At 42.6% G+C, this 22,980-nt stretch overlaps 3 protein-coding genes across 9 annotated transcripts in view; 2 read left to right on the top strand and 1 right to left on the bottom strand.

Annotated features, from left to right (window-relative positions):
- The window catches only part of RHPN2 (rhophilin Rho GTPase binding protein 2), a 52,245-nt gene extending 46,372 nt beyond the window's left edge, over positions 1–5,873 (top strand). The window contains exon 15 of the mRNA XM_045846725.1: positions 4,535–5,873. Coding sequence (XP_045702681.1) covers positions 4,535–4,801 — 267 coding nt within the window. The 3' untranslated portion in view covers positions 4,802–5,873. The remainder of the gene's footprint in view (positions 1–4,534) is intronic.
- A 143-nt stretch (positions 5,874–6,016) lies between these two features.
- Positions 6,017–10,281, bottom strand: FAAP24 (FA core complex associated protein 24). Of its 4 annotated transcripts, XM_045846727.1 has the most exons (5): positions 9,495–9,547; positions 9,175–9,292; positions 8,916–9,055; positions 8,578–8,730; positions 6,017–7,080 (listed from the first exon to the last, which is right to left on the bottom strand). In XM_045846727.1, the coding sequence occupies exons 2-5, from the start codon at positions 9,278–9,280 to the stop codon at positions 6,832–6,834; spliced, it is 648 nt and encodes a 215-aa protein (XP_045702683.1). In that variant the 5' UTR covers positions 9,281–9,292; positions 9,495–9,547; the 3' UTR covers positions 6,017–6,831. The 4 variants fall into 4 exon arrangements, with proteins under 4 accessions (XP_045702683.1, XP_045702684.1, XP_045702682.1 ...); XM_045846728.1 differs by lacking the exon at positions 9,495–9,547 and adding an exon at positions 10,258–10,281 and having other exon boundaries at positions 8,916–9,292; XM_045846726.1 differs by lacking the exon at positions 9,495–9,547 and having other exon boundaries at positions 9,175–9,475.
- Positions 9,781–22,980, top strand: part of CEP89 (centrosomal protein 89) — a 90,026-nt gene continuing 76,826 nt past the window's right edge. For 3 of the 4 annotated variants that reach the window (XM_045846722.1, XM_045846721.1, XM_045846724.1), the window contains exons 1-3: positions 9,781–9,900; positions 13,631–13,737; positions 20,452–20,610. In XM_045846722.1, the coding sequence (XP_045702678.1) occupies positions 9,862–9,900; positions 13,631–13,737; positions 20,452–20,610 (305 nt within the window). In that variant the 5' untranslated portion in view covers positions 9,781–9,861. Of the gene's footprint in view, positions 9,901–13,630; positions 13,738–19,874; positions 19,992–20,451; positions 20,611–22,980 lie in introns of those variants that run through there. The other variant, XM_045846723.1, reaches the window with a different exon arrangement.

Genomic DNA, 22,980 nt, shown 5'->3' with positions numbered 1-22,980 from the left:
GAGTCCAGCCATGGAGGTCTTTCCCGGGCCCCCTTTCTCCTGCCTGCGTTTGTAACATCCCACAAATGACTGAACCCCTAAGCTTGTCATTACTGCAGTGACCTTGGCTTGGGTGAGAGAGCACTGGAAAACTTTTATTTTGATCCTGTATATAGAGTAGCAAGTTGCTTTGTTTTTCTCATTATATCTTCCTTAATGACAAAAGTAATACAAACTCATGGTAGAAACAAATATTGAAATGATACAGAAGGGCTTGTCATGTTAAACACCCACCCTCTCCACGTGTCAGAGACAGCCTCTGCTGTTCCCTGAGATCTTGGGAAGTGTGTGGTGCCTGTGTAAGTTCATATGCACAGCTATGTCCTTTCTTCTCTGAGTGGGAGCAGTCATTCCGTACATACTCTTCACATTTAATAATGTACCTTAGACACTCCCCTCTATAAAAACACTCATTTATTCACTCAACAAATATTGATTGAGAATGAGCTGTGTGCCAGGCCCTTCTTAGGTGTTGGAGCTACAGCTGGAACTAGACAGATTAGGTCCCTGCCCCTGCAGAGCTGGCAGTAAATAAGCAAATAAGTGGTTGTGATTTTGATAAGTGCTGTAAAGAAAATAAAATGTGTAGCATAATAGAATGACTGGGGATAGGGAGAGGTTCCTCTAGACGGGACTGGCACAGAGACTTGAGTGAGGAGGAGGAACCTCCTGTATTTGAAGAGGTACGAGGGGAGCGTGCTTGGAAGGGCGACCAACAGGCCCAGGGACCCTGTGGCAGGAATAAGCTTCCCCTGACAGAAGAACAGAAAGAGGCTGGAGCATTGTGATGACAGGAAATGAGGTGGGAGGGAGACAGGACCTCATTGTCGGTGGTGTGGTGCCACTTTGGAAGTCATTGAAGTTTTAAGAAGAGGAATGAAATGATAGGATATTTATTTAGAAGGATGTCTCTGCTAGGAGGCTGACGGAGTGGCAGCAGAGTGAGCTGGCTCTGGCAGCCTTCCAGGCCAGCGATGTTATACACTAGGAGGGGTGACACTGGAGGTGGATGCACCTGAGACATACTTTGTAGATAGAGCTGATGGAGATTTATAGATGATTTGTGTAAAAAAAGAGAGAGAAAGAGATATGACTCCTCAGTTTTTTGGCTTGAACAACTGTATCATTTTTCATAATGGTGAGCAGGCATGGTGGTGAGGGGGGCGGAGGACAGAGAAAACAAGACTTATGCTTTGATGATTTTATATGCCATTAGACATCCAAATATAAATGTAAAGTAGGCCGCTGAATGTTCAGATCTTCAGTTCAAGGGAGAAGTCACAGCTATATTTGAGAATCTTCAGCACAGAGATGGTACTGAAAGCTGTAAGAGACTCACTGAAATTGCCTGCGAGGGGCTGAGGGCTGAGGGCTAGACTCGGAGGCACTGCAAGCACCTGAAGGTTAGAAGAGAAGTGGGTGCAAAGGAAGTTGCGAAGGCGAGTTCAGAGAGAGAGGTCAGAGAGATGGGATAAAAAGGAGCTTCAGAATCCAGGGGAAAATCCTGCTCAGAGTGGTTGGCTGATTTGCATAAGTTAAGAGGTAAAGACTGAGGGAGGAGGAGCCGTGTCTATTATATTTGGCAGCCAGACAAAAGGACAAAGGAGAGATGGCAACAGGACTCAGATTAGGGAGGGTTGGAAGCTGAATGGATTGTGTGATTTCACTGGTAAGAAATGTCCAGAATAGGCAAGTCCACAGAAGCAGAATGCAGATTCGTGGTTGCCAGGGGCCGGGGCTGTAGCGCTGGGGAATGGGGAGGGACTGCTCATGGGGACCGAGTTTCTTGGGGGGACGGAATGTTCTGAAATCAGGTAATGGTGGCGGTTGCACGACTGTGAATGTACTAAAAACCACTGCACTGCATTAACATAGTGGTTCTTATGGTAAGTGAGTTATATACTAGTTTAAAAAATAAAGACAAAGAAGTCAAGGGGTACACAGAGTACCTTGGAGAAGGGATGATAAGAACCGGTACTTTCCCCGGGCAGAATCCATAGAATTGCTGGACAAGTGAAGTCCCAACCAGAAACAGAAAAGAGGTTTGTCTAAAAGGAGGGTGAATAAAAGGCTGGGCCCTGCGTGAAGGGCTGGAGTAGACGGAGTGCAGGGAGGGAGGCCCCACTCCTGAGCAGAGACTGAAAGACTTGGCGTTAGGTCTTGTCCTGACTTTGGAGGTGGCCAATGGATGTGATGGTTAAAGCACATCGGACTGTCTAGATGTGAGTCCCGGCTCTGCCACCAGTGTTGTGACTGTGGGCAAGGCAGGGAACAGCTCAGCCTCAGGAGTCAGGAGAACAGTGCCCAACATGGAATGTGTTTCAGTTCAGAACAGATGTTACAGTAACCATGATGTGGTCATTCATTTCCCCAAGCAAGGATTTGAGATAATGTTTGAGCACCATTTTTAACTGCTGACCCTTTTCTTCAAACAAAACCAAATAATGAGAATAAAGCTGAGTGTTCTTGCTGATTTGCTTACCTGGTCCCTGACTCCCTGGATCACAGTGGGGATCCCTGGGGACACCTGTGGAGCACACTGTGAAAACTGCCCATGTAGTGGAGTCCTGGGCTTGGAATCAAAAGACCTGGACTTAAGCCTTGTCGTCCATGTACAAGCTGTGTGACCTTCATTCAGCAGGTTAATACCCCTCCCTTGGCCTCAGCTTCCTTACCTGTGTAATGTAAGTGTTGACTAGGGCTGTGGTTTCACACTGTTCCGTAAAGCCTTGAGAGTTCCAGAGAGGTGCCCCAGGAAGTTGTGAGTGGGGAGCATGCTGGGTGAGGACAGGAGAAACAGTAATGGGAGGAAGGGAAGACCTATGAAAAGGAACAGAGAATCAGGGTGGCAGCAGGGAGTCGGGGGACAGACATAGGGAAAAGGAAAGCTTTTCAGAGGTGGTGGTGGTGTGTGTATAGGTAACACAGCAAGCTTGTATGCTGGTGGGAAAGGCCTGGCAGGAGTGCAAGGAGGGAATACCTGGAGGAGAGGGCATGAGATCCAGGTACACCAAAGGGTTTGTCTTTGGGACAGATACAATGAAGTGTAAGGCAAGGATATCAGGAGGGCATGTGGGAGGCTTGATAGAGAATAACTAAGAGAAAAGGAATAAAGTTACTAGGGAAATGCAGAAGTACCAGGTAATGGGGTGCCCAGCAGGTTTGAGGTCAGGGTTAGAATGTCAAGTGAAGTCAGTCAGCTTGACAAATATCCTCCCTCATCAATGCGCAGCTGTTTAGGTGCAGGCCTGGGGGAGGCAGCAGATGTTGAACTAGAGACGATATTCATTGGTCGAAGTGTGTTAAGAGCATTGAGAGTTTATAAGGGAGGGGTGTTCTGCAAAATGGACTCTAAGCAGGTGAGGGTTGAAAAATGTTTGCAGGCATTAAACCTACCTCCAGGAGTTTGTTTTGTTTTTAATAAGAGCACACGTGTCCTGCAGAGTATGTGGGATTAATGAACGGCACTTTTATAGAGAAGGGAGAGGAGTTTCATCCAAAGGAGTCACACTCAGACATCTTATAGTGAATACCCTCCTTTATTGGTGCATCACTCAAATTCCTTGATTTATATTGTGAACAATGTGCCCAACCACTTAGATCTATTGCTTGCTTATATAAATGGCCTGATTTCAGTGCCTGGAACATAGATGTTCAGTAAACATTTGGTGAACGAAACCACCTTGATGTTAGGCAAATCTACAAACAGGAAGAACCCATGTGGTAGTGTTTAGAAGACAAGTTTCTTCAGATTTCCTATTTGAGATTTCCTGCACAGTCCTTTAACAGCTGATTGTCGGGTTTAATAGGTAGTTTATTTGGGGAAGAGGACAACATTCTGGAGATGAATGACGGTGGTGGGTGAACCACTGTGTGAATGTGTTTAACACCACAGGACTGTACCACTTAAATAAGGAAAGGAGTTAATAGTATCCTAGTATTCCTCACCGTGGATTCTATGTTGTCTTAGAAGAGAAGGAAGTTGAGCTATTCCTAATGGCATAGACTGAATTCCAAGATACACTAAGTGAAGAAAGCAGAGTGCAGACTAACCAGTGTGGGTAGTGTATTCCCGTTAAGGAAAGACACATGGTGACATATACTTATGCACATGTCATTACTTGTATATGAACATTATCTCCAAAAGTGTAATGGAAATCATGTCTACTCAGGACCTTGAGCCAAGGTAGGAGCAGCATCTACTGTTCACTGTATTTTCATATTGTTGACCATGGGTATGTATTACTTTTTCAAATATAAGAACCTTAAAAAGTGAGTAGTGTTCCTTAGCCTAATTTACTGCTACTGAGTATATTCCTTAAAAATTGTCCTTGTTTAATTCTGTGTAAGCGTTAGTCAGCTGAGTTTCAGAATTTTATCAACTTAATTTTAAAGAGGATGCTGTAAGTACAGAATGTGAGTCTCAGACTTTGCAATCATTTATTGGATATCTTGAGGATTTCTAACACCTCTTTTCTTCCTTTTCTGTGTGCAGCATAATAAGTGTGCCACCTACTCTGTGGGAATGCAGAAAACTTACTCCATGATCTGCTTAGCCATAGATGATGATGATGATGATAAAACTGATAAAACCAAGAAAATCTCGAAAAAGCTTTCTTTCTTGAGTTGGGGCACCAACAAGAACAGACAGAAGTCTGCCAGCACCTTGTGCCTCCCATCGGTTGGGGTTGCCAGGCCTCAAGTCAAGAAGAAGCTCCCTTCTCCTTTTAGCCTTCTCAACAATGACAGTTCTTTGTACTAGTGCAAGGAAACAAAAACATTCAGGCCCAAAATATTTCCCATCCCGACTAGGCCTTCATATTTGTGCCATAATGGAAAATTTCTAACTACTCTCAAATGCTGTTTTCTCAGTATAAACTTATAGTGGATGTCTTTATGAATGAAAGTTAATAAGAAACCTCTAGAAATTTGTGGATGTCAGCATATTGCTGCAAGTTATTTATTATATAAAGTATTGTAAATAGAATAGGGATGGAAATATAGCTATTTTTGACAGCTACAATTATGATTTTCAGTTACTATCAGAGTTCAGTCGGGGTTAGCTACATTGGTCCTATTTGTAAGTTTCCAGGCTTGGGTAATGTAATAGATCATTCCTTAACCCAGAAATCCAGGTGAGCCCGAATTAAGGCAGGTCAAGGGACTATAATGATGGAGTTAAATTAGTATTACTAAAAAGTTCCAAAGAGCTGCTTTCTAAGGGGAATTCATTAACCTAAAATGAATTTCTAAGATTTTACTGTTATTTCTATATAATATGAATGTTATTTCCAGATAGAGTAGTGTCACATGTGTCATGACTTATTAGCTAAAAGAATTTCAGACTAGCTTTTCTTCTAGTTACATGTCATTTAAAAGTTGCTCACAGTGGCAAGTGTTAAATGAAGATGTATCTACAAGGTAGATAATATACTGTTTGATACTCAAAACACTTTTCATTTTGTTTAAAGTAGAAAGTACATAATTGTATATTTTAAGAATCTTTAAAATGAGTTGAATTTTATAAGGTAATGGTGTAAATAATTCAAGTTTAAAGCTCTGACTTTTTAAAATGACATTCTTACTAATTGATTTCTCGTGCTATAAGTTGGATGATACTGTGATTCTAATAAGATTCACTGTTGACATAGCACAAGTTATATAACTTAAAAATATAGCATTGAGATCTAATTTTGAGAGTTAACAAGAATTTAAAATATTCTTTAGTGTACAATATCAAAAGGGAAGCAATGCCACTGGGGAAGTTTATCTACTGCTCTTAGGGCCATTTTTGTATAAATATTTAAATAAACACGTTCATTTGCCCGCGTTAATGTTTTGTTTTTTGTTTTTTTTTACTTTTTCACTTCTTTCCTTTCAAATTGTTTCTACCCTAATGCAAAAATGATTTCATTGTTCATTTGTAAAGTTACTGTTACTAACATTTCACAAAACAGGACTTTCAAGTTATCTTAGTATCTTTGAAAACATATGGCATCTTTAATTGTATTTATTTTTGAGTGGGCAATGTACTTTTTGATCCCCAGCCTCCAGGCCTTCTCTCTGGACCCCGCTGCCCCTGCCATTTTCCCACTGTGGGGCTGTGCATTCACAAACACACCCCTCACCCTGCTCCGCACCCCCACACTGTCTTTTCATCTTTAAGCGGGCACTCTACACTCCAGGCTTTCTCTGTTCAGATGTGCCCAATAATTATGAGCAAACTGCAGTTACCGTGAAGGAAGTGAGCAAGGGAGGAAGTCTGTACAACGTTTATTTATACTGGCAGCAGCCCTCAAAGCACAGGTATATTAAGACCAGACCTGAAGAACAGTGGCTCTGCTGCCAGGAACAAGGGGCTTATGGTACACAATGCTTCATTGTAGGTTTGTTTCCTTTAAAAGGTCATATCAACCACCTGAAACTCAATAAGACCTTCCCATGATAGATGCAGGTCAAGGTCACACTTTCACATCCACCCAAGCTGGCTTTTTGCTGAATCTGAGAATCCCTAATTCAAGTGACTCTCTTAAGAAGATCCCCGCTGGCCTTCTTCATGGCAGCAGAGTCAGGGCAGCACCATCTGGGCCCACTAACTTAAATGCCTGCCCCCCTCCACAACCCCACAAGCAGGGCAGGACAACTGTCAGATTCCATTCAGGCCTCGCATCATCTTTCACTAGCTGCTGTGACAGGAAATCATTTTTCTTGATTTTTAAATATAAAAAGGATACAAGATCCTGTGTTCATGGTCTAAAGGAGAAAACACAGTAGAGGCTATGAGAAGAGCTGTCACCTGGACTGTGTGAAGAACGCATGCATTTGCTGTGCCGCTGCACGCCCAATGACCTGCTCCAGTTCCTGGATGGAAGCGTTACTTAGTTGCTGGATACTTGGGAACTTCTGAAGCAGAAGGGAAGCTTTAACTTTTCCGACTCCTGGGATCTGTTGCACAGTTCGAAGCAGGGATGGCTCAGGGATGAGAGCCTGTTTCTTCCTGAGAAAAGGGTTCTTATTGGGCTCTTTGGTTTGCTCTAGAACCTGAACCGAAATTAAAGAGCATGTGAGCACCCTCTAGTGGACTAGCAGTCTTTTTAAAATTTGGTAGAAATTTTAGTTTTTCTCTTTGGTTCAGCTTGACTTACCACTACAAATATTTTCACATGCCATGAATATAATTTTTTTCAGTAAAATTATTGAAAGATGACCCATATGACTACACATAGGAGTAAGAGATGAAAATTTTAAATAAAAACTTGGGTTTCTAGAACGCTTAGGATAAAAGCGATAAAAACATACTGTGAGGAATTCAAACATGTTCCTATGATCAACTAAGAAACATTTCAGTTGTATGAGATTAAATGATGACTACACCTAAATTGGACCTGCCTGATACAGGATCTGGAGAGATCTTGCCAATCAAAGGAGAAACCCAGGCTCAGTTGTGGAAACAGGAAAGGCAGGTAATAGCATTATATCAAGGGAAGTTAGGAATAATAAAGGAAAGAAATGTGGTGGAGAGTCATGGAGGGATCTGTGACCAACACAGGACTGCATTTCTAATTTGGGGAAGATTTAAAAATCAATAACAAAGTAACAAAAATTGATGCGTAGCCCTGGCTCCCACATTCTTATTTTTAATTGGTCTGAGGTAAGGCTCATGTATTGGTATTTTGAAAAGTTTTCCCACAAAATTCTGATCTATAGTCAAGTTGAATAATCTTATACTCGGTTTAAAAGCAACAGCATAAACTTGCACACAGTGCTGATACTTAAAAGATACACGAGGCTGAGGCAAAGCAGCTGCTAGCTGACATTTTCATCAGTGTCAATACAGAATGAATGATGGAGTTATCACAGCCTGGTAGTTTAAAATCAAGTCTCCAACTTGTTCACTTCGTTATACAGTTGCCCAGAAGGGGTGTCAAGCTCAGCTGGTTGCAGAGGCAGCTTCTGAACTTAAATCAAATCCCTCAAAAACGTTTTATAACCCTGGCTGGTGTGGCTCAGTGGATTGAGCGCCGGCCTGTGAACCAAAGGATCATCAGTTTGACTCCCAGTTGGGGCACATGCCTGGATTGTGGGCCAGGTCCCTAGTTGGAGGTGTGTGAGAGGCAACCTAGTGATGTTTTTCTTCCTCTCTTCATCGTTTCTCCTCTCTCTAAAAATAAATGAAATCTTTAAAAAGAAAAAGAAGGAAGAGAGAGACAAAGAAAGAAAGAAAGAAAGAAAGAAAGAAAGAAAGAAAGAAAGAAAGAAAGAAAGAAAGAAAAAGAAAGGAAGGAAGGAAGGAAGAAAAGGAAGGGAGGGAGGGAAGGAAGGAAGGAAAGAAGGAAGGAAGGAAGGAAGGAAGGAAGGAAGGAAGGAAGGAAGGAAGACGAAAGAAAAGAAAGAAAGAAAACTAATAGAATGATTAGATTGGCTTGAGGGACTCAGGAGAAACCATAGCAAGCAAGGGCAGCAGTTGAAAGATCCGTGAAGGTCAGTTGAGAGTCCTCAAGACAGGGCTATCGTGGAGGTACAGAAATCAGTACTTACTAACTGGATAATGAGGCAGGACGCTTCCACCTGGTTGGCCACTGGAAGCAACACCATCCCGAGGTCCAGCACAGTAAACTTCTGTATGGCTGGGAAGTACTGTTCACTCATCTGTGTTTTTTCAACTATTACTATTCCTTGAAGATTACTAGACTTCAAAGGAAAATAAAAAACAACAGTAAACCTTTTTGTAACACAATTCCTTTCAAGTTTAAGAAAGCTTTCACTCCAAGAGTACTTGGAATGGCCAATGGTTTTATATGAATTATTCCAAATGTAAGGCGGAGGGGGGTCTAGAAGTCAGTTTTCAATGTCAGTTTCTTCAATTCAGTACTTACATTTCTAACGCGAACAAGCCGCTTTCGGTAGCTATTTCCTGCCACCAAATCGGCTTCCTTGACATAAAGAATGCAGCATCTGGTAGACAAGTAAAAATCTACCGGTGCCAGGCCATCCTCAAAAACAAGCTTAATTTTCCCTTAAAATGCAGACAAGAAAAGTTCCGTGAGCTATGGATGAAAAGGCAGCAATTGGCAGACTTTTCTTAAAAAGTGGGGTTTGAAGAGAGAGAGTTTATGCAGAGGGCAGCCGACCGACCTTGCATGTCCTGTGCCAGCCGCGACCCACGCCATTTCTCATTGGCAACAATGTGCCCAAAAGGCACGTGTACAGGGCCTGTGCCATCCTCGGGGTTCCTTTCCATGCTGGCCTTGGTCTAGAGAGGGAAATACAAGACGGCATTTGAGCAAGCTGTCCTGCACACGGCCCCACATTCCACTCGGCTGGGGCCTCTTGGCAGAAGCCTGTCTGCAGTGCTCTCTACAAGACTGAATTATTTGCCAAAGTCTAAGAAACCAGCAGATTCCTGTCGTGGTAGCCCCTCCCTCATTCTGGTCACCTCCCGGGGCCCTGCTAACCTAGCTCTATCCGCGTTGTGACTCCTCAGTCCAGTCCTTCGTCTTGCCCGCCCTCTGCCTTCAAGGGCGTCAGATAGGCTAAGGCATCAGAGATCGACATCTCCTCTGGCCAATAAGAGAACGGGCAGCGTGAAATTCCGCCCTAGAGGGAATTTGAGTGGGACCTGCTGGTTACCAAGAGCGACGGGTACGAAGTATCCTTGGCTCTAATTGGCAGACGAAAAAGCAGAGCCAGTAGCAAACGTGATTGTTGAGGAGTACCCTGAGTAGAAAAAGCGTCTGGGGCTAGGCCAGAGGGCTGGAGCCAGGCTGTAGAGAAGGGTAGCTCGTCAGTCCAGACCCGGGGAGACCACTCCCCGCAGCGAAGATGCCTCTGGGGTTTCCGAGAGGCCGCAAGAGCCAGTTTGTAAGTAGATCCTCATCCGGCCTGCGCCCGGGCCTGGGGGCCAGGATTTAAGGGAAGAGGGCTTAGGATTTGGCCTGAGATCGAGGCAAAGTAGCGGCGGCGCAAGAGAAAGCGGTTTTCTATTAAAAAAGCCCTGATATTTCAGGTTCTAAAGAATCGTTTATCTCAGGGTCAGCCTGAGTCGGACAGGAATCGCCCATTCTCCCCCACAACATTCGCTCCCGTTGTCTGGGTGTTCACTTCTGCCCGGCACAGACCTGCTGCACTGCTAGGTGTCCCCGGTGGGGAGTCATTCTTGATTCCTCCCCGCCACCCACCACCGACATCCCGTCAGAAAGTTTCATAGCCTTTACTCACCAAATACATCTGGCAACTGTCCTCGCCCCCGCCCTGTCCTCCAGCATCTGCCTGGACTGAAACAGCAGCTCCTCACTATTTCTCTGCCTTTTTTTTTTTTTTACTACTTCCTTCCTTTACTATCCTGACTTCGACAATCCGTTAACACAACCCTCCCACACCCCACAACCAATCTATTGATATTACCAGCGTTCTTACTGCTCTCCTTTCCAGCCCGAATTCTGTTTTTAATCAAACTCGTCATTAATTATATATAACTTTCCTATGCTACATTTTACACTACAGCCTTTTAATTTAAATATTTTATTGTTTATGCTATAACAGTTGTCGAATTTTTCCCCCTATGTCCCCCTCCACCCAGCCTGCCCCTGTTCCCAGTCAGTCCCTGCACCGCTGTCCATGTCCGTCCATAGGTCATGCATATATGTTTTTTGACTAATCCCTTCACTTTCAACCAGTCCCCATCTCCCTCCTCCCCTCTTGCAGTTGTCAGTCTCTCCTATGTTTCTATGTCTCTGGTTCTATTTTGCTCATTATTTTATTTTGCTCATTATAAGTGAGACCATATGGTATTTGTCTTTCACCAACTGGCTTATTTCACTTGGCATAATAGTCTCCAGTTTCACCCATACTGTTGCAAAAGGTAAGAATTTCATATTTCTTATTCCACAGTCTATCATTATAATCACTCTCCAAACACACCCCCAACTCCTATGCTGCCATCTCCCTTTTCCATATTTGCCTGGTGAAACTCCAAACCTACTTATATCCAGTTTTCCATAAATGTAATACTTTAAATGCAGAGAAAGCATTGTTTTTTGATAAGGGTGCTCGTGAACTCTGTTTTAAGTCGAATTCAGAAAACATGTCGGACTAGGATTTCTGTTCTCAGCGCTTCCACCTGTGGCAGGCAGTTTAGACAGATGGATGTTGAGAAGCAGTGAAGACATACTTATATTTTTGCATTGCAGTTTTGCTAACTCAGCATGGCATTATTGAGTTCCTACTCTGTGTCAGATATCCACAGTTGATTGACAGCCTATGCCACACTGTCTAAGGCTAGACAAACCCATAAATAATTCAGCACAAAATGGTAATGCAAAAATCTACTGGTAAGGCATGTACTAGGGAAGAGGCAGCAAAGTCAGTCTGGAGAGCTGACCTGGGTCTTGGGGGCGCGGGAGGGATAAGGAACAAGAATGGCAGGGGTTGGGGGGCGGGCACCATATACAAAGGCCTGAAAAAGGCCTGATGCACAGGCCTTCTGCTGTGTGGGGAAATGGAAGGCAGTTCTGAGTGCTAAGCATTGAGTGCATGTGTAGGGATGAGAAGGGGTGGCAAAAATGAATCTGGGTTTGTTGGTAGGAACCAACAGAGAGCAGCTTAGCAGCCACACTAGACCATTTACCTATCATTAAGAGTGGGGCTGCTGGTGAGAGGTTTTCCTGCTGGGTTGAGATAGGTTCATCCTGTGTTTTAGAGGCTGAGGCAGGAGGACCACAGTTCAGAAATGACTGTAGTGGTACAGTGAGAAATGTTCAGCATACTATGGGAGATTCATTCTTATCAATAAACAAACAAACAAACCCAAAACAGTAACAACAAAGCAAAACTCATGAGACCTTTTTGGAGGAGCTACTGGATGCCAGCCCATGGGGATTCAGAGGTGAAGGAAACCCTTTTTTTCCCCTCCTTGACAGTCTCCCTAGCATGAAGGAGAAGGGCTGGGCAATGGAGGAGGAGGCAGACATTAAATTGTCAAATTATTATTTTTTTAAATTTATTTATTTATGTTTAGACAGAGGGGAAGGGAGGGAGAAAGAGAGGAAGAGGAAGATCAGTGTGTCTTTGTCTCTCACGTGGCTCCTACTGGGGACCTGGCCCATAACCCAGGCATGTGCCCTGACTGGGAATAAAACCGGCAACCCTTTGGTTCACAGGCCAGCGCTCAATCCACTGAGCCACACCAGTCAGGGCAAATTGTCAAATTATTTGACAAATACAGGATGGTAGGTGCCACACTGAGAGGGATACAGCAGACACTGCTCGAATGCCTGGATTTGGTACACAAGTGAAACTGGGGAGCTGGGAAGGACTACAGGAGACATTTGGAAGGTCTGTCCATCCCTCACTCCTGAAGGATCCCCCAAATTCTGGCTCTTCCCCTTGATTATACCTCCCTTCTCTATATGCCATATGCCTATCACTGCCTCATTAGTCTTTCTAGGGGCCAGTTTCAGTAGGTACTCCTCACTAGGCCACAGGATCACCTTAGTCTGGTATTAAAACTCTTAAGTGGAAAGAATCCCCATTCTTACCCCCAGCCCGTTGTTCTCGCCTCTCTCTCTCAGATGCTTCTGTATTACCGCAAACTGGATACTTGTTATTTCCAGAGCACACCCACTAATATCTCACCTCATTCCTTTGTTCACGCTTGTCCTGCTTCCTAGAATGCTTTTCTTCATATTTCCTAAATATGAGAGCAGTGGCCATATTTGAAGACCTGGTCTTAATGTCTCTGTGGTTTTTTCCAAGGGCCATAAGAGGTCCCCTCGCTTGCCCCCAGATCTGAAGGCTCCCTCCCTTCCCAGGCCACTTCAGCATTTTGTCTTTATTTTTCCTTGGCAGATTTCATAATTCTGTGTATACAATAAGTATTTGGGTATTTTTCCTCCTCACTCTTCTTCCTTGAGGATGAGGACAAGGTTTCTTTATTGCTATCCTGGTGTTTTTGCTGCTAGTAGTTGTGAATGAATGAATGGCTGGTGCACAGAAAATGATTGGTCTACATTCATAAAATTCTGAGAGACTCTCAGTTGTCTAAAGCAGGATTCCCCTACTTTCAGTGTGTGGGGAACTAGTTTGTGTTATTCTGCATCATCAGAACTACCTAAAATCTTTATTAAGCCCTAACCAGTGTTGAGCAGTGTGCCAAGTGCTAGAGCTCAGGGCTGATAAAAACAAGATGGTTGCCTGCTCTCAGGAAGCTTCTGTTCTGCAGGTGGTTGGCAAGCAAGTAAGTAGGGTCATAAGAGGCAGTGCTATAAGACAAGTGAAGGTGCTACAAGGTGACCCCAGGTGTCAGGGAAGCTGCTCTGAGGAGGGAAGGGTGAGAGGGTCCCACTATGGGCAGCTGCAGTGGCACCCCCTGGGTGGGATGCTTGCCTGGCCAGGTGGGGATCGGGGATAGCAAGGGGAGGAACAGGCTCCTGGTGGGCCAGGTCCCTGGATGGCAGTGCAAGTGTCCTTCTCAGGCCCAGGCAGGGGTGGTGGCAGAACCCAGGTGACTCCTTACACCAATGACCTGTTCTGGTTTACTTTTTAAATATTTTTTTTATTGTTGTTCAATTTGTTCTGGGTTTTCTTTGTACAGAAACACATCATTCATGGCCTTCTACCTGCGGCCAGCATCGCACCGAAGCCAGCTGTGCCCCGGACACCTCCTCCCCGCAGCCCCAACCCCTCTCCAGAGAGACCAAGGTGAGTCTCAAATGAGCAGGCACTGAGGTCACCTTTGTGCTCAGCCACCAAGCGGTGGGTCCTAGAACTGCTTAAACTGGCAAGATTACAAGTAGGCTGATTAGAATCACGTCCTTTGAAATATTTATCATGGTTTCATAATTTAATATGTTTTCTCTTTGGGATGGGATAATGGTCTGTCCCTTTCTGGTGTGGACTTCTCACATTTTTGTAATTAAATGCAGTTAGTATTTTTTAAAATATTGAAGCCCAAGTATTTGGGTTGATGGTAGGTTAAAATGAATTTGAATTGTACATATAATTTTCACTTTAAACATAAGTCTGCCTTTCAAAAGAACTGCTTTGTGGGAAGGAAGGAGAAGAGGGTTCACTTCCCAGGGTCTGGGATTTCCCCCGTCCTCCAGTGCTCCTAACACATCAGATAGATGACTTTGTTGTACACCTAAGACCCCTGCTTGTGCCCTCCAAGATTTTAGACATGGGAGAATTTAAGACTGTTTTTATCTGTAAGTACCTGGATATATGACTTGACTATTAACAATGAGAACAGACTTCTGGTCAAGATGGAGGTATACATAAACATGCCTTGCCTCCTCGCAGTTACAGAAAAAAGTACAACTAGACTACAAAACAAATATTATCCAGAAACATCAGCAAATTGACCTGTATGGAAGACTGGCAGCCAAGAATTTAAAGAGGCCACATTCATCCAGATGGGTAGGAAGGGTGGAGACGTGGAGATACACAGGCGAAGTGGCATGGAGTGGTGCAGAGACACAGAATGAGCAGTTGCATATTCACATGTGGTGGATAAAAATCGGGAAGGATACCTCAGGAGTGAGGGATCCCAGCCCTATAGCAGACCACACAACCCAGGGTTCCAGTGCCAGGAAGTTAAGTCCCAATAACTTCTGGCTATAAAAACCGTATTGGCTGGGAGTTGGGCGGCAACAGAAACTGCAGGACTCATAGGAGACTCCTCTTAAAGGGCCTGCAATGGACATAAGACTTACGCAGACTCACTCCATCTGGGATTCAGCACCAGAGCGGCAGCTGGAAAGGCACGAGTGGCATATAGGGAGAAATCGAAGTGATTGGCATCAGGGCGAGTGCCAGGAAACAGCTTCCTCCCATGCAAAACTCCAGAGGCCAGACAGCAGCATTGTCTCCTCTTTGAGCCCTCCTCCACACAGAGCCACAGAGCAGTGACATAGGTTGCCGTCCCTAACAAATACCTAAGGCTCTTCCCCATACAACTTATAGGTGCCTTTTCTACTACTACTAAACTGGGAGTCAAAGCAGCTCTACTGAATACATAGAAACAAACACAGGGCAGCTGCCAAAATGAGGAGACAAAAAAATAGGGCCCAAATGAAAGAACAGAACAAAACTTCAGGAAAAAAAAAAAAACTAAAAGAAATGGAGATAAGCAACCTATTAGATGCAGTGTTCAAAACACGGGTTATCAGGATGTTCCAGGAACTCATTGGGTACTTCAACAGCATAAAAAAGACCCAGGCAGAAATGAAGGTTAACATTAAATGAAATAAAGGAAAATCTACAGGGAACCAAGAGTGGAGGGGATGAAGCCAAGAATTGAGTCAATGATTTGAATGTAAGGAAGACGTAAGCGTTCAACCAGAACAGCAAAAGCAAAAATGAATTCAAAAAAACAAGAATAGGCTAAGGAGCCTCTGGGGCATCTTCAAACATACCAACATCCAAATCATAGGTGTACCAGAAGACGAGGATGAGAAATAAATTGAAAACTTTCTTAAAAGAATAACGAAGGGAAACTTGCCTAATTTGGTAAAGAAAATAGACATACAAGTCCAGGAAGCACAGAGAGTCCCAAATAAGTTGGACCCAAAGAGAACTATACCAAGACACATCATAGTTAAAATGCCAAAGTTTAAAGATAAAGAGAGACTCTTAAAAGAAGCCAGAGAAAAGGAGACAGTTGCCTATGAAGGAGTTCCCATAAGAGTATCAGCAGGTTTCTCAAAAGAAACTTTGCAGGCAGGAAGGGACTGGCAAGTATTCATAGTGATGAAAAGCAAGGACCTACAACCTAGATTACTCTATCCAGTTAAAGTTATCATTTAGAATCAAAGAGCAGATAAAGAACTTCCCAGACAAGATAAAACTAAGGAGTTCATCACCACCAAGCCATTATTATATGAATGTTAAAGGGAATTATATAAGAGAAAGAAGCCCTGCCTGGTGTGGCTCAGTGGATTGGTCACAGGCCTGCAAGCCAACTGCCGGTTCAGTTGCCAGTCAGGGCACATGCCTGGATTGTGGGCCATGTCTCCACCGCTCCAGAGGCAACCAGACATTGTTATTTCTCTCCCTCTTTCTCACTTCCTTCCCCTCTCTAAAAATAAACAAATACAATCTTAAAAAAAAAAAAGAAAAAGAAGATCAAAGCTATGAACATTAAAATGGCAATAAATTCACAACTATCAACTGAGCAGCAAACAGAACAGAAACAGAATCAGATATGGAGATCATCTGGAGGGTTATGAGTTGGGAGGGGGAAGGGGGAAATGGGGGGAAAAGGTGCAGGGATTAAGAAGTACAAATTGGTAGATTCAAAATAGGTAGTGTTAAGAACAGTATAGGAAATGGATTAGCCAAAGAACTTATGTGCATGACCTGTGGACATGAACTAAAGGTGGATAGGTAGAGGGAGTGGAATACTGGGTGGAGGGGGGCAAACGGGGAAAAATAGGGACAACTGTAATAGCATAATTAATAACATATTTAAAAAATAAACAATGAGAACAAATTTCATTTGAGGGTGGTACCTTCTTTTTTAGTGTTCTCTTTGAAGCTAGAATATTGCATGTCTCAATTTAAAAAAACCCATTGAAATATGTTTAGTGTTTGTTTTTTCCTCTAGTACGATCTTAATAACAAGAATAGCCATGTATTAGTATTTACTCTGTGCCAAAGACTCTCGTAAGTGCTCTAGAAGTATATTTTCATTTCATCCTCTCAGCGACCTAGAAGGTCCTTTGAGCTCAAGTGTTCAGCATTTGCTTGAAGTCTCACAGCTGGCAAGCAACCTCACTGCTGCGATGCACTTGAAGGTCTGCCCAGCTCTTCAGTGTTTGTGTGAACCACATTAAGTAGTGTCATTAGAACTGAAATGTTTATGTAGCAGCAGCAATAGTGAGAGGGTTAGCGTCACATTCCATCAAACAGAAAGACAAAAGAACACGTGTCATGAGAAAATTCCTGTGGTCTCTGTGCTTTACAAAACTATCACCCTGGGTTGTAATCTTTATAAACCCGAATAACCAATGTGGGTTTAGCAAACTTGGCATGCTTCTAGATCTTTTTATTTTTAAAAGACAACATTGAAATGAATTTTTAATATTATTCCATCTCATGTGTACTATAACAGTATAAGAATCATAGCTATTTACTTCTATTGCCTCCTTCCTATCCTTTGTGTTACTGTTGCCACACAATCTAATGCTGTTATAAACTGTGTAATACTGCTATATTATTACTAGTTTTGATTTAGACAGTTGTTTATCTTTTTAAAAACAGTTTTTTAAGATATAATGGACTACAATAAACCGTACATATTTAAAATTCAAACTGGTAAACTTTGACAGATGTTTGCACCTGTGAAATCATCAGCACAATCAAGACAATACCTGTACCCATCACCTCCCCAAGTTCCCTTGTGCCCATCTCTTCCACCTCCCACTCCCCTCCCAGCCCACCCTCACCCCCTTGCCCGGGCAGCCACTGATCTGCTTTCTGTCACTGCAGATAGTCTTCATTTTCCAGAATTTTATATGAACAGAATTACACAAAATAATTAAGCTGGTGTCTTCTACTCAGTGTAATTATTTTGACATTAGTCCATGTTGTTGTGAAAGTCAGTGATTTGCCCTTTTTATTGCTGAGTAGTACTCCATTATATGGGTATGCCACACTCTGTTTATCCACACAACTGTTGATGGATATTTGGGTTGTTTCCAGTTTTGGGGCTACTAAAAATAAAGGTGTTTGGACATTTGTGCACAAATTTTTGCTTGGATGTATGCTTTCATTTCTCTTTGGTAAATATCTAGGAGTGAAATACCTACAACATATACTATATATCATTTCACTTATATGTGATTCATTTGTGTTCCCACCAGCAGCATACGAATTCCCGTTTCTTCACCTCACCAACACTTGGTTTGGTTGGTCTTTGTGTGTGTGTGTGTCTATAACTTTGACAGTCAGCTGTTAGTTGTCATTCACATTTACTATCCGTATGATTTGTGAAAATGTGACAGGTGCACAGGTAACAATGTATAGAGCTTGTTAGGTGAATCTCATCTTCATTATGCTTTCTGGGAAGCCATACACTGATAAAGTATGGAACAGAACTTATTCTTTTGACCCAGTCAGCTTTGTTGGGCCTGGAGTCCACGTGCACCTCTGGAGTTCCTGTCTCCTTCCTGGCAAATTCTTGGATCCCTTTGAATGCCTCAGGGGAGCATTTCTTGGTCCTCATTCCACGGATGCCCTTGTGAGTGTTGGTGGTGTGCCCTCTGTAACCTCCTCATTGACGGCAGATGGTCCCTTCTTCTTACCACCCTGCTTCAAGGGAGGCATTCTGTCACACCCGATCTTTTTTTTTAATTTTTAAAATATTTTGAGTAAATTGATGTATGTTGCAAAGCATGACCTCAAATGTTCCCTGTCTTGGCCAGTGTTTTTAATTTTGGACATTCTAACAGGTGTGTAGTGGATTCCATTGTGGTTTTATTTTGCATTTCTCTAATTCATAGTGCTGTTGAGCAGGTGCTTATTTGCCATTTGTGTATATTATTCAGTAAATATCTATTCAAACCGTTTGACCACTTTTAAAAACTGAGTTGCTTGTGTTCCTGTTATTATATTTTGAGAATTCTTTATTCTGGATACAAGTTCTTTATCAAATACGTGCTTTGCAAATATTTTCCCCCGTCTGTGACTTACCCTTTTATTCTCTTAATGGTAATTTTAAAGGAACAGATCTTAATTTTTATGAAATTCAACTATCAATTTTTCTTTTACAGATTATGATTTTAATATAAATCTCAGAAATTGGTAGCTAACTCATGGCCACAAAGATTTTTTTCCAGGAGTTTTATAGTTTTAGGATTTATATTTAAGTATAATGTCTGTTTTAAGTTAGTTCTAGTGTGGTGAGAGGTATGGAGGTGTGGATTCAAGTTCCTTTTTTCTGATGTGGGTGTCCAGTTGTTCCCGCACTGGTTGAAGGCTACTGTATTAGTTACCTGTTGCCATGTAACAAATTACACCAATGTGTAGTGGCTTAAAACATAAAACAACAGCAGTTTTTTAATCTTGTGTCTCACTTATTTTTTTTTGAAAATTATTTTTTTCTTTTCTGTATTTCATTTCGGTTATTTTTCATTGTCTTGCCTTTAATTTCATGAATATTTTCTTCAGGGTGTCCTATCTAGTGTGATTTTCATCTCCTGAAGTTCAAGCCTTTTTTATACTCTTCCATGTCTCTACTGAGCTTTTGAACACATGGAATACAGTTACAATGGCTGTCTATGTACATCTCTGCTAACTCTAACATGTGTTCAGTTCTGATGGGATTTTGATTGATTCTTTTCATTATGGGCCGTGTTTTTCTCTCTTTGCGTGCTGGTTATCTTTGATTGCATACTAGACATTGTTGTACGTTTCATGTTGAATACTGGGTATTTTTGTATCCCTGTAAGTCTTGAGTTTTGTGCTGGGATACAATTAAGTTACTTGGGACCAGTTTGATCTTTTGTGTCTTACTTTTATGATTTGTTAGATGGAGTCCAGACCAGTGTTCAACCTAGGGCTATTCCCCGCTACTGAGGCAAGACCTTTGGAGAACTGTTCCCAACATCCCATGAGTTATTTCTCCTGTGTGACTGTTCGGAACAGACACTGAGCTCAGCCGTATGTAAGCGCCTGGTACTGCTCCTCTAATGCTTACGAATGCTTCTTCCCCTGGCATTGGGTAGTTCCCCACACTCATGCACTGAGGAGCATTTTGCTGAACACACAGGGGGACCTCCTGCAGTTTCCAGAGTTTTTGCTGTTCAGCTCTCTCCTTTCTGGTGCTCTGCCCTTCAGAACCTCTCTGCCTGGTGTTCCTGGACTGTCTGCTCCATCTGCACAACTCTGGGAGTCTGTCTGGACCCCCCTGAGTTTCTCCTTCCTTTGCTGTGACCTGGAAATTCTCTCTGGCAGTAAGCTGAGACTTCATTAAGTCTATTGTTTTGTTTTACATTTTCAGGTGGGAGGGTAAATCTGTTATTCTATCTTCCCTATATTATAGTTTTGAATAATTTGCCTTTTAAAATCTTCTCTATATTTTTATATTTCCTTTTCTTTTATTCTGATCTTTTTTTTTAATAGAAAAACCATTTAAATATAGACTCCTTGGATTAGGGACCTGGTTCCATCTCGTATTAGCTAAAAAATCTTGGGCATGTCGTTTATATAAAAGATGGAGGTGTCAGTCATAGCCACTCATACAGTTGCTGTGCACATGAAACGAGATTGTTTGACGGCACACAACAGACAGCAGGCTTGTGGTCAGTGGGTGTGCCCTAAACATTGTAGAACTGAAGCTATACCTTGATTGATTCATGTGTCCTGTTGTTTAACCCTTAGTTCACCAGCTCACTAAGATGCTTTTGTCCATAGATCTGCTCTGGCTGCGGTCATTCTAGCAACAACATTGACTGGCCGCACCGTTGCCCTTCCTCAGCCGCGTCGGAGATCCCAATCTGATAGTGACGTGACCTACGTTGAAAATGACAGTTTCATCAAGCCCTATGCCACCACCTCAGAGCTGAGGCAGCGGTAAGAACCATATCTCTGGCTTTGCTTCCTCTCAGGGCAAAGGAGGAGCGGCTCATGTGTGCATGCACGTGCGTACATGTGCACATATGCATGTGTGCACGTGTGTGTGCATGTGTGTGCACGCATATGTGTGTGTGCATGTGATTAGGACTGGAGCTTTGTCACTGGTGTCAAAGGAACACTGTTCTGGGACATTGTTCTTGAATTGTATCAGAGTTTTCTCTAGAGTGGGTCTTGTTAAATTGTGGCTTGTGAACCCACTGGTCAGTTTCATGGCAGCACAGAGCCGGTGAATTCAGTGCCACTTTTAGGCCTCAGAGGAGTCTCCGTGCCACAGCCTAGATGGTGAGAGTTGTCACTCACCACTTTTCATATGCCTCCCCTCTGATCATTCATATTGATTTGACCTTTGTTGGCATCTATACTAGAACTTTTCTTCTTCTTTGATGTCATTTCCTTTCTTGTTTGAGCTAGGTTAGTGCTAACATAGGGCTGGGGGTTAGGAGGGCTTCCTCCTGAGGAAGAGAGTGTTGAGGGGACACCGAGGAATTTACTGGAATCAAGTGGGAACAGCTTGAGGGCTGGGGAGATGGTCAGTGCGGGGCTAGGATAAGCTTTCTAGACAGAGAGGGAGCAGGATGCGTGTGAGCAGCAGAAGCAGATGTTTGTGTCTGGGAGAACTTGAGTGAGGCGGGCGGTCATTTGAGGTGGGGCTGGAGCAGCAGGCAGGGGCTAGGCCTTTGGTGTCCCGCCTGAGATTCACTATTGCCCCTGGAAGCAGGAAGACATTGAGGGCTTTAAGAGCTTGTAGGGGGCGGAGAGGGGCATAACCAGATTTGCCTTTTATCTGTCATGTTTATTCAATTTTGTTTTTTGTTTTTGTTTATATTTTTACATACCAAGTACTCTATTTTTTTATGTAATAAGAGCTATCGGTCTTTTCTTTGTAGTTTCTTTCCATCATGATTGTCAAATCATGGGAAGAGACCTAGAAAGACCTTCCCTACAACAGCATGATATAAATGCTCGTGTTTTTTTCTCCTGGGATATGTTTATATATTTGGTTTTTACATTTTAATCTTGACTCCATTTTGAAGTGTTTGAATATAGCCTGCTTTTTCTCCTGGTGAGAATTATACTTCTGGTGAATAAGAACTAAAGATGAGGATGTGACTCTAAGATGTACTGGAAAGAATAAGCAGGTGAGACCATCAGGTGGAATTCAGAAAGGAGCAATATTGATCCTTGGGGGTTGGCTGCATTAGCCCACATATATATTTTATTTTGTATTTTTTTCATGACCACTTATCCCCGCCATTCCCTCTTCCATCTCCTCCCCATCACCTGTTATCACTACACTATTGTCTGTGTCCATGAGTTCTTTCTCTTTTTTTTCTTTTTTGCTCTAGCCCCATTATACAGGGTCCCGCAGAAGTAACACCTGGTTGAGTGTTGTTGGTAGGGTAATAATATGAGTGTTGTAATTTACAGTTCTAATTTGAACATTTCACCTAAAATGTCATATGGTATGCTTGAATGATATTGTTATGTTACAGAATTACATGCTTATGGTTTTGTAATAAAAAGGGGTATTATTTGTGCCAGACCCTGTATTTTAAAACCTATAGTTGAAATAGTTCATGCAGAGGGGGACTGGTTCAATGGTAGAGAGGTGTGCACCAATACCTGCGGTGACCTAGTATTGGCAAGCATACTGAGTCTCTAATAAAGGCAGCCCCACAGATCAAAGGGGAAGGAAAGGATTCAACAGTATATTGATTAGCAGTTTTGGGGGAAAAATCAGCTTTGAGGCTTGCCTAATTCATATACCAAAATAAATTTCTATTGAATTAAAGGATTGGTTTGTATATTTATGTAAATAAGACCATGAAATCCTATATTGTCATATCAAAACTGCTATTTACTCCTAAGCTAAGAATTGAGAAGGTTAAGATAAATTTTTAAAAATCATCTGTATGTTAAGCCCTGGCTCAGTGAATTGAATACTGGCCTGCGAGCCAAGAGGTTGCCAGTTCGATTCCCAGTCAGGGCAGGTGCCTGGGTGTGGACCCGGTCACGTGAGAGGTAACTGATGTTTCTCTTGCACATCAGTGTTTCCCTCCCTCTCTTTCTCTCTTCCTTCCCCTCATCTGAAAATAAATAAATAAAGTATTTTTTAAATAAATAAAAATTATCTGTACATTAAAAAAATCAATAGACTAGGAAAAATATTTGTAGTAAATACAAAGGCAGAATTTTAATACTAGAAGATAAGAAAGTTAATTTCAAGTTGGAATGAACATACCAGAAGCAAAGTAAATAAATGGACAAGTAGGTAAATGAACAGAACAGATAGTTCGCATTAGAGGA

Source organism: Phyllostomus hastatus, unplaced genomic scaffold (genome assembly GCF_019186645.2).
Source record: "Phyllostomus hastatus isolate PE091 unplaced genomic scaffold, TTU_PhHast_1.1 phas_contig_5, whole genome shotgun sequence".
Lineage (NCBI taxonomy): Eukaryota > Metazoa > Chordata > Mammalia > Chiroptera > Phyllostomidae > Phyllostomus > Phyllostomus hastatus.
Note: the sequence above shows the minus strand (reverse complement) of the source record. Positions and strands in the feature narration are given on the sequence as shown.